At 36.6% G+C, this 12,160-nt stretch overlaps 1 protein-coding gene across 1 annotated transcript in view; it reads left to right on the forward strand.

Annotated features, from left to right (window-relative positions):
- The window catches only part of LOC128640089 (TBC1 domain family member 12), a 483,074-nt gene that overhangs the window by 323,510 nt on the left and 147,404 nt on the right, over positions 1–12,160 (forward strand). The window contains exon 6 of the mRNA XM_053692423.1: positions 6,661–6,778. Coding sequence (XP_053548398.1) covers positions 6,661–6,778 — 118 coding nt within the window. The remainder of the gene's footprint in view (positions 1–6,660; positions 6,779–12,160) is intronic.

Below are 12,160 nucleotides of genomic sequence, written 5' to 3' on the forward strand. Positions count from 1 at the left end.
TACGGACATATATCAACAAGGGAAGCCTTTAAAGAAAGCTGCCCATGTCCAATTTTTCATTTAGACCATTATGCCCAATGGTAGAGAGGTTATAGATCCACCTGCATTCTTTCTGCAGGAGGACTTTATCATTATTTCCCCCTCTACCATTGGTGATGCCCTTGTCGATGCCTGTCACCCTCATACCATCAGGTATGCTATTATGGTAACTTTCAAAGTGTCTGGCGACACTACTGGTTTGTAATTTATTCTTGATATCGTCCCTATGTTCCAGGATTCTGTCTGTCGCCAGACACTTTGAAAGTTACCATAATAGCATACCTGATGGTATGAGGGTGACATGCATCGACAAGGGCATCACCAATGGTAGAGGGGGAAATAATGATAAAGTCCTCCTGCAGAAAGAATGCAGGTGGATCTATAACCTCTCTACCATTGGGCATAATGGTCTAAATGAAAAATTGGACATGGGCAGCTTTCTTTAAAGGCTTCCCTTGTTGATATATGTCCGTATATTTGGCCAAATATTTTAATCTCCCTTACATCCGAAAGTTCAGTTTTTTGTTTAATACTAACCATGCCTCCAGCATCTCTGGTTTTGTGGCATATTGAACGTTCTAATATTTTTATGTGTTTAGAGTTTATTTTCTCACAATTATAATACTTTGTATATGCACTGTTGTTTTATTCTTTCACCATCAAATATGGGCGTTATTCTAGTTCGCTATAAATTAGCACCTATGACGTGCTAAGTCACATGCCCTGATGAAGCCCCGTTTTCCGGATGACGTGGGGTGAAACACGTGTTGGCGTCTTTGCGTAGCTGACCTACGTAGCATCCATGCTGGTTATTGGAGCCGTCAGAGCTTGCTGCTGTACTTTGCAGCGTGATTAAGTCTTCAATTCCTGTGCTTCATTGGCAACCGCCTGTGTGTATTGGAGACTGTAATGGATAATAAATGAGCATGCCACAGAGGTAAAACCGATGCTAATTTGCACACAGTGGATGAATGTTATTTGGTGCCTGTGTAATCGGAAGTTCTGACAAGCTGAAAAGTCTCTACAACGACAGTAGCGGTACGGTGCAGTTGACAGAGGGGTACTGTTTGAAAAGTCTGTATCCTCCTACATCCCTACTTTTCTCTTTCAACTTCGCTTGTTTATTTTATATCTCCCGACACATGTTGTTGCACTAACACGCTTGACTGCCTTACGCATGCTAACATACCGGCTGTATTCATTCATCCATCCATAACTAACTGCCATACTTTGTCATGTGTTCTCATCTGCACATCTACGGCAACTGTGTACTGTGAATTACCTTGCTCTCTACCTCGGGACTCTATTTCAGTCCTATTTGCTTCAATTCTGGGGACTCCTTACATCATATGTCTCTTAAAGGAACATACGCTTGCTTAATGTGTTTGACTACTCATCACTTATGATGCTCATGATGGTTATTTCTGTGCTATTAATTGTCTCCTTGTCGTAAATAATTTTGTATGTTTATACAGGACAAGGACTGCATTTGGGAAAGTCAGGTATTCACATATTTAATGTCTCAGTTTTCACTAAAACCATTTAGGTCTGAGGTACATCAGTGAATAAACCTTCCCCTCTGCAGCACTTGATCTAGCCATCAGTCTTTGCTCCATACCTGCATGGATTTACATGGGCCGGCCCCTTTTTTATGTCATTTGATTTATGTTTTGATGTTGCCATTATATTTTGTTTTGGTTTATATCTAGATGCCTTTGTATGGTTGGATCTAGCCTGGGCTGGGGCCACTGGCTGCACAATAAAAAAAAAACTCCTTTTCACTAAGTAAATTTCTACAAGTGTTTTGCTAATTTTTTCAAAAGAGTGCTGTATTCCCAGTCTTTTTTAAAAATGTCATTATTTTATGTCATTTCTCTTCTTAACTATTTTCGTCAATATATATATATATATATAATCACTAATACATTTATCATCACATGATAAATATAACCAATGAACACAGTTTGCTTTCAGAATATTACTGTCTCTTTAAAAGCTAATCACTCAAATGTTTTCACCTGAATTTTGGTTTGTTCACTGCCTATAAATTTTAGGCTTTAATTATGTATTTGATCACTTGGGTTGAGAAAGGGCTAAGCCCGAAACATTGCCTATGTTTTACTGCTTGAAAATAAAACACTGAAAAGAATAATTGGAGTGCTGCAGCCTTTTCTTCTATATAAGTGTGTATATATATATATATATATATATGTGTGTGTGTGTATGTTTGTATGTATATATATGTGTGTGTGTATATTTTTGTGTATATATATATATATATATATATATATATATATATATATATATATATATATATATATATGCACACTATGAATAAAGAAGGACTAAATGACATACATTACTGTCACTTTAAAGAAAGGGAAATTTGCACACAAAAATGTTTTAGAGAGAACAAAGTTCCTCTCATGTTTATTTGCTGCAGCTTGCAGGTGTCAGAATTGGATATCATTTACAAGGATAAAAGTGATATATGTGACATACAAATATGCAAACAGTATGAAAACAAAACAAACATATATACAAAATAAATTGGAACAAATTCAGGAGGATACTAACTCCCAGGGTAGAGAGGCTAATACGGTAAATATGTATACAAATAATAGCAAACAAACTGCTGCTAATTAAGCTGTCCAGCTAACTACCGTAAACAGACCAAACATGGGGGTACCTTCCAAAAGCGTCTACTTTTGTGCTACTCCAGAGAGAACTGTATAATGGAGGCTGGTAAAGAGTTAGTAGAAAAATGGCTGTGTCATGCCATAAAGCTGTACAAACTTCCAGCATGCTCCTTCCAAAGCTCATAGCAGTGATGTCACAGTAAAGGTGTGTCAGCAGGTGTTGTCCCCATCGTTCAGGAGTGCACACTGTCTGGAATTTATATATATATATATATATATATATATATATATATATATATAAAATATATATATATATATATATATATATATATACACAGTCGTATGCAAAATTTTAGGCACCCAAGACAATTTCCATGATTTTCATTTAAAAATAATTGGGTGTTTTGGATCAGCAATTTCATTTTGATCTATCAAATAACTGAAGAACACAGTAATATTTTAGTAATGCATCAAAACGAAATTAGACAGGTGCATAAATTTGGGCACCCTGGTCATTTTGTTGATTTGAATACCTGTAACTACCTAGCACTGATTAATTGGAACACACCATTGGTTTGGTGAGCCCATTAAGCCTTGAACTTCATAGACAGGTGCATCCAATCATGAGAAAGGGTATTTAAGGTGGCCAATTGCAAGTTGTTGTTCTCTTTGACTCTCCTCTAAAGAGTAGCAACATGGGGGCCTCAAAACAACTCTCAAATGACCTGAAAACAAATATTGTTCAACATTTTGGTTTAGGGGAAGGCTACAAAAAGCTATCGCAGAGCTTTAAGCTGTCAGTGTCCACTGTGAGGAACATAGTGAGGGAATGGAAGACCACAGTAACAGTTCTTGTTAAGGCCAGAAGTAAAATATCGGAAAGGCAAAGGATGGTGAGAACGGTCAAAAACAGCCCACAGACCACCTCCAAAGACCTACAACATTATCTTGCTGCAGATGGTGTCACAGTGCATCATTCAACAGTTCAGCGTATTGGAGACTGATGCGGAAGAAGCCTTTTCTGCACACACGCCACAAATGGAGTCGCTTGAGGTATGCAAACGCACATTTGGATAAGCCAGCTTTATTTTGGAAGAAGGTGCTGTGGACTGATGAAACAAAGATTGAGTTATTTGGTCATAACAAGGGGCGTTATGCACTTGCTACCCACAGTAAAATTTGATGGATGTTCCATCATGCTGTGGGGCTGTGTGGCCAGTGCCGGTACTGGGAATCTTGTTTAAAGTTAAAGGGACAGTATACACTCATTTTCATATAACTGCATGTAATAGACACTACTATAAAGAATAAGATGCACAGATAAGGATATAAAAATCCAGTATAAAACTGTTTAAAAACTTACTTAGAAGCTTTCAGTTTAGCTCTGTTGAAAAGGTAGCTGGAAAGCCCACTGCAAGTGGGAAATAAGATACTCCCCCCTCCACCCCTTCTTTTGCATATGAAAAGAACCTTTACACAAACAGGAGCAAGCTAAAGAAGGTAGCTGACGGTATTCACATAAAACTTTGGGGCTTGGTTAGGAGTCTGAAAATCAGAGCAATGTTATTTAAAAATAAGCAAAATTATACAATTTAAAAAAAACTAAAAAAAACTTTATGGGCTATATAAATAGATCATCTACAAAACATTTATGCAAAGAAAAAATGAGTGTATAATGTCCCTTTAAGGATCGCATGGATTCCACTCAATATCAGCAGATACTTGAGAATTATGTTGAGGTATCAGTCACAAAGTTGAGGTTATGCCGAGGCTGGATATTTTAACAAGACAACGACCCAAAACACTGCTCAAAATCTATCTGGCATTTATGCAGACAAACAAGTACAATGTTCTGGAATGGCCATCCCAGTCCCCAGACCTGAATATCATTGAAAATCTGTGGGGTGATTTGAAGCTGGGCTGTCAATGCTCGGCAACCATCAAACCTAACTGAACTGGAGATGTTTTGCAAGGAGAAATTGGCCAAAATACCTTCATCCAGAATCCAGACACTCATTACAGGCTAAAGGAAGTGTCTAGAGGCTGTTATTTCTGCTAAAGGAGGCTCTACTAAATATTGATGCAATATTTCTGTTGGGGTGCCTAAATTTATGCACCTGTCTAATTTCGTTTTGATGCATATTGCGCATTTTCTGTTAATCCAATAAACCTCATTTCACTACTGAAATATTACTGTGTCCTTCAGTTATTTGATAGATCAAAATGAAATTGCTGATCCAAACACCCAATTATTTATAAATGAAAATCATGGAAATTGTCCGGGTGCCTAAACTTTTGCATACGACTGTGTGTATATATATAATCTATATCTATCTCTCTATTCTCTCTCTTCTCTTGTGGATGCACACACTGTAGTTACTTTACCAATCTCTGAGACTTCTAAAGCGGTGTCCGTTGTAAAAAGCTCATCAAGAAATCTTTCACTGTACAGAATTTTTGAGCATCCAAGATAACATATTAATGCTTTTCATATTTATTTATTTTTTAACTAATGTAAAAGGACATAAAACACATTTTTTTCATGATTCAGATAGATCATACAATTTTAAACAACTTTACAATTTGCTTCTATTATTTAATTTGCTTCATTCTCTTGGTATTGTTTGTTAATGGAGTAGCAATGTACTACTGGGAACTAGCTAAATTCTTTGGTTGAACCAATAACATGAGACATATGTTTGCAGCCACCAATCAGCAGCTTCTGAGCCTACCTAGGTATTCTTTTCAACAAATGATACTAAGTGAAAAAAAAAAAACTAAACAATAGCAATGAATTGGAAGTTGTTTTAAAATCACATGCTCTATCTGAATCATGAAAGAAAACGTTTCATATCCCTTTAAGGTAGAAGCTTACTGTATTCTTTTAACAGTTGTATGTTTTTAGATCATTGCATCTTGCAACCTATAAAGTACCAATAAAGTACCATTCAGTACAGTAGAATTTCATAATAAGTACATAATAAAAAAAAAAAAAGAAACTGCTCATTTAAAATTAAAAGTTTACTTAAATTTGTTGCCTCCCCTGTGTCATGTGATAGTCCTCAACCAATCCCATACTCATACATACAGTGAACTTGGTAGGAGCTGGTGTTTCAGAAAATGCATATAAGAAGACTGCACAATTTAATAATTGAAGCAAATTTGGCAAGTTTCTTAAAACAGCATGCACTATCTGAATCATGAAAGTTTAATTTAGACTTCAGTGCCCCTTTAATGATGTGCATATATAATGGAACACAACTAGATTTAAAAATGGATATGGAGGAATAAGCTGGAGGTGATATCTATGTATTTATTGGTTGGAGCATTTGTGAGCCGGCATAAAACCTTTTAAGTACGAGTTGGCCTTTTTGATCACCTTAATGATTTTTTTCTTTGAGATTCAGTTAGTAATCAAGTCATAGCCGTTGTGCATCTGGTCATAAAGATGCGTTTAATACTAATGATGGGAAATGTCAGAGGATTGGGATAAATAATGATCTACAAATATCCAGTGAACTTTCAATTCTCTCCAATATGCAATTACTTAACTGGGGTATTTATTTTGATTAAAATGACTCCCTTGAGAGCATGATCTGTGCACACAATGAAGTCATTCTTCCTTTGCATCATTTCAGTGCTGACCAGTTACAGAGAAAATGTAATTTAAAGTGATCTCATGCCTCTATATTAGGAATGTTTCCTTAACCATTTATTTGTGGGGGAGGAAATGCATTTTTTCGTAAATATTCATAGTAAAGATAGGAAAAGTCATATGCTAAGTGGTTTCACATCTCCACAATTCCCTATATGTACAGGACATCTGTTTTACACCCATGTTACTTTTTATTATTGCGTTTTAGATCTGGCTAATCCTACAATTTCCATTTATTTGTACAAAGTTGCTGTCCTGTGCATGGAAAGACACAGGTTATGTATTTACTTTTCTCATGCTGTACAATATATGTGTGTTTTTATACAGAGGTAAAAGAGGCACAGAGGAAAAAAAAACTAATGAAGGAAAGATTTAAACAAGAGGAAAACATTGCAAATGCTATGGTGGTTTGGAATAATGAAATTCTGCCTAACTGGGACGCTATGTGAGTTTATTTTTGAAAAATAAAAACATGTTGATTGTAAAGGTAAAATAAAGGATGCATACAAGGTAACTTTTTACTACTGTATTCTCAGCTACTGTGTTTTTAACCTCTGTAAAGGGTTAAACACAGTGCACTACTGCTCAGGTTAAATACATAGTGCACTGCTGCTCTGGAAGGGACTTTAAAGGGACATCATTCATGATTTAGAAAAGGGACAATCATTCATGATTTAGAAAGAACATGCTATTTTAAACAACTTTCTAATTAATTTCTATTATCTAATTTGCTTCATTATTTGCTGAAAAGCATATCTAGATAGGCTCGGTAGCTACTGATTGGTTGCTGCACATAGATGCCTTGTGTGATTGGCTCACCCATGTGCATTTCTATTTCTTTCACAAAGGATATCTAAATAATGAAGCAAATTAGATAACAGAAGAAATTTGGAATGTTGTTTAAAATTGTATTCTCTACATGAATTTTGAAAGAAAATTTTTGGGTTTAGTGTCCCTTTAACTATCTGATGCTGATGACATCTGGTGAGCCAATGACAAGGGATTCATGTGCAGCCACCAATCAGCATCTAGCTCCAAGTAATGTATTGATGCTTCTGAGCCCACGTAGTTATGCTTTTCATCAAAGGATACCAAGAGAGCAAAATAAATTTTGATAATAGAAGCAAACTGGAAGCTTCCTATAATTGCATGCATTATCGGAATCATGAAAGTTTAATATTGACGTTTGTGTCTAATTTTCTTCAAGGAAATATACAAGAGGACATTTTAAATGTTTTTTTCCGTATCATTGTAAAACATTTTCGTTGTGCATATCGGATCCATTGAATAATAAGCTCCCTGGTTGATAAGAAAGATACGTCTGTTGGTGGACAGTGACTTGCCAGAGAAGTACGAGAACAAAAAATGAAGTCTTTATTTTTCAGCACAGGATATCTGTTTTTCTGAAGAGAAAAAAAATCATGCTATCCTTTTCATGCAACAAAGGCCTTTTTAGGAGGTTCTGTTATAATGATAACAATCTTATCAGTTTGAATGTAGTCCTGGACTTCCATCTTTGGAACCCAGAGGCAGGTGTTATCCTGAAAGTCTAAATATGTTAAAGGGACACTGTACCCAATTTTTTTTGTTTTGTGGTTCAGATAGAGCATGAAATTTTAAGCAACTTTATAATTTACGCCTATTATCACATTTTCTTCATTCTCTTGGTATCTTTATTTGAAATGCAAGAATGTAAGTTTAGATGCCGGCCCATTTTTGGTGAACAACCTGGGTTGTTCTTGCTGATTGGTGAATAAATTAATCCACCAATAAAAAAGTGCTGTCCAGAGTACTAAACCAAAAAAAAGCCTAGATGCCTTCTTTTTCAAGAAGACAAAGAAAAATTGATAATATGAGTAAATAAGTTGCTTAAAATTGCATGCTCTATCTAAATCACGAAACAAAAAATGTGGGTTCACTGTCCCTTTAAGCACACTTGTACACAGCATTTAGCATTCAAGTTTATAGTATAGAGCAAAGCTTTCCAAACTTTTCATGTTGGTGACGCACTTTTTAGACCTACATCGTTTTGCGACACAGTAATTCAGTTGTAGTAGCAAAAAGGAGGTTAAACTAACTTGTTTTAAGAGATACGGACACATACATAAATGATATAATAACGAAATGTATTTACAAGTAACAGTACGTATGTGCAAGAATTAAGAAAAAGTTTAATAACACCAATAGCTACTTACTATTTTAATGGGATGTATGAGGTTGATGGGATGAACACAGTTTCTGAATATTTGCTGGAATATTAGATAAAGACACTCGCATATGCCGCCAATAGGAATAGTTTTAGTTCCCGCCTAGCTGCCCCAATTGGTTAAGATGATCTGTGATTTGATATGTGGAAAGTCGGAAACCCCAAAAAAATTTAAATTAAAAAAAAAATTGTGCTGAAGCAGGGACACACCTACAAACTGCCGCCAACACACTAGTGTGTCATGACACACGGTTTGGAAAGCACTGGTATAGAGAATATATGTAAGGGATCTGTAAAGTCAAATCACTTTTATAAAGCTCTGCTTAGCATCCATGTTTTTAATAAAATAGGTAGGGTATTTTCACAAGCATTAGTCTCTGTAAGTAAAGCTGTAGATAGGTAGCTGCTTACTTTGCCCTTTGACAAAACATACAGTTTTCATGTGTTTCTTGACCTCCTTTGTGACTTAAAGTGATAATAAATCCTAGTGTTTGTGAAACGCTAGGATATACCAATGCAACAAATAAAGGGGCATAAAATACTTCATGCTGAAAGTTCCTTATGTTTCTGTAGCGTTCGCCGCCCTGAGAACTTCAGGCCACCCACAGCAGAACACTATTTATCACTAAGATGATTTTAGCCAATAGCGTGCTAGCTATCCGGCATAATGCCAGCTGACCCACACGGCTATTGGCTAAAATCACCTCAGTGATAAATAGCGTTTTGCCTTGGGCAGGCTTGAGGTGCTCAACTCTGCAAACGCTACAGACAAATAAAGGAACTTTCAGCATGAAGTATTTTATGCTTCATGACTGAAAGTCCCCTTTATTTGTTGCACTGGTAAATCCTAGCGTTTCGGAAACAATAGGATTTACCATTACTTTAAAGGCAGTTTTAACAGACAAAGTCAACAAAATAAGCTGCACACACTGACTGCTCAAATATTTATAAAAACAATTGCCTAGATTTAGAGTTCTGTGTTAGCCGTCCAAACCAGCGTTAGGGGGTCCTAACGCTGGTTTTGGCCGCCCGCTGGTATTTAGAGTCAGTCAGGAAAGGGTCTAACGCTCACTTTCCAGCCACAACTTTTCCATACCGCAGATCCCCTTACGTTAATTGCGTATCCTATCTTTTCAATGGGATCTTTCTAACGCTGGTATTTAGAGTCTTGGCTGAAGTGAGCGTTAGAACTCTAACGACAAGACTCCAGCCGCAGAAAAAAGTCAGGAGTTAAGAGCTTTATGGGCTAACGCCAGTTCATAAAGCTCTTAACTACTGTGCTCTAAAGTACAATAACACCCATAAACTACCTATGTACCCCTAAACCGAGGTCCTCCCACATCGCCGCCACTCTAATAAAAAAAAATTAACCCCTAATTTGCCGACCGCACACCGCCGCAACCTACATTATCCCTATGTACCCCTAATCTGCTGCCCAATACATGACCGACCCCTATATTATATTTATTAACCCCTAATCTGCCCACACCCCCAACGTCGTCGCTACCTAACTACACTTATTAACCCCTAATCTGCCGACCGAACCTCGCCGCCACTATAATAAATGTAGCCCTTCAGAGAACTCTAAATACCAGCGTTGTTTAAAAGGTGCAGGGGGGAAAAAAAACATGCGTAGCTAACGCACCCCCTTCTAACGCTAAACTCTAAATCTAGGTGAATGTTTGTTAGCTTGTTTTTAAACAGACATGGAAATCTAAATTTTAAGTTTCATGATTTCAAGTGTCATGAAATAATAGCTGGGAATTACTTTGCTGTGTATCATTGTTTTAAAACTAGACATCTAAAGCTAACGATTACCGCTGTTTATACAATTTAATTAGTAATATAAAAGCAGGTGTGGTAAAACATTACATTATTATATTATATATTTTTTTGTCTTGGTATCATTTGTTAAAACCATACCTAGGTATGCTCAGGAGCAGTAATTCACTACTAGGAGGTAGCTGGTGATTTAGTGCCTACACTCCGTGGCCGTACTGTTAGCCGACAGACAGTCCACGCCACGAGATCGATAGATTTGATAGATCGCTAGATTTCATAGATTTGATGGATAGATTGGATAGATAATTTCCCAGACAGAGAATTACAAGACGTGCAGGCTGGGACCCATGGTTAGGTTCCTAGAGGTGGTTGTGGTGCACGAGGCTCTGATTAGAACAGAGCACTCTGGAGCGTATGTGCCTAGGCCGAACTCTGAACATGCTTCGGCATTCTGTCCGTTGGACAGAATGCTGACGGCCAAATGTCTGTCGCCATTTTGTCAGAGTACCCCTACACTCACATGCCTCTCGTCATTGCCTCTCCAGATGTGTTTAGCTAACTCCCGGTTAAATTACAAGCAATAGCATAGTAAAAAAATGCTTTAAGACATGCACTTTTATGTCCCTTTTCAAGGGTGAGAGGGTGATGCCCCCTATTACATCTCATGATTATATAGTAGACTGATTATAAATGGCTGACCATACAGCTTGAAAATATGAGAGAATTCTGCTGGAGGGTGCCTTTGCTTGTCTTTGTAGGGCTTTTCTAAAATTATGTTAGAGTTCAATTCAAATTGCAGTTTCTAGCATTCTAAAATCTTATTTCTGAGCCAAAATATTTTTAATGTATTCCACTGTATTTCAAGTCAATGTAAATTTGAATGAATAAGTGCCCAGTTTTTAAAAATACTATTAAAAACAGGCACTTTCATTCATTAAAATTTACATTGAAACATTTTTTTTTTTTTTAAATACTTACCTTTTTTCTTTAGGAAAACCAGACCGGCGAACACTTCTCATAGTTCAATATGATTAATACAATGAGAATAAAAATTCACAAAGAAAACGTCCCCTACAGATGGGTACTCACAAGTATGCCCTCAATCAAGTAAGGTAAGGTAAAAGCGATGATATAATGGTTAAAGATGTATCCCTTAAGTTGATCTGCAGGCAGTGTTCAAGAACCCTCAATCGATATGAGGTAAGGTAGGTCTTATTGGCTCCTCCGGTTTTCAAATTTATTCAATATAAATATTTTCTGTTTTAACATTTATATTGAATAAATTTGAAAACCGGAGGAGCCATAACGATCTAGACATCCTGTTCCATACTCTGGGAGGTGCCAAGTTTACCGATACAACCTACCTTACCTCAAATCGATTGAGGGTTCTTGAACACTGCCTGCAGATCAACTTAAGGGATACATATTTAACCATTACATCATCGCTTGTACCTTACCTTAAGAAAAAAATGTGGTTTTCATGTCCCTTTAAATATAAAGTCGTTTGTATTGTTAATTCATATGTATATAATATATTTTATAACATTTGAAAAAAATATCAACTGGAGTAAAAAAAAAATGCTATTAAATTACCAAACAAAACTTAGGTAAACAAAGTAAGTCAGACATTTTGAACACTTCTTATCCATGACCTGAGTGTTATTAGGCCTTAAAGTAAATGTAGATTTGAGCGTACTCGCTCAAGTCATAGGATAGAATTAAAAAAATGAGTGATACTTTCTCCAACATTGGTGTGTCCGGTCCACGGCGTCATCCTTACTTGTGGGATATTCTCTTCCCCAACAGGAAATGGCAAAGAGTCCCAGCAAAGCTGGTCAC

The sequence above is a fragment of the Bombina bombina genome, chromosome 9, assembly GCF_027579735.1.
Source record: "Bombina bombina isolate aBomBom1 chromosome 9, aBomBom1.pri, whole genome shotgun sequence".
Classification (NCBI taxonomy): Eukaryota; Metazoa; Chordata; class Amphibia; order Anura; family Bombinatoridae; genus Bombina; species Bombina bombina.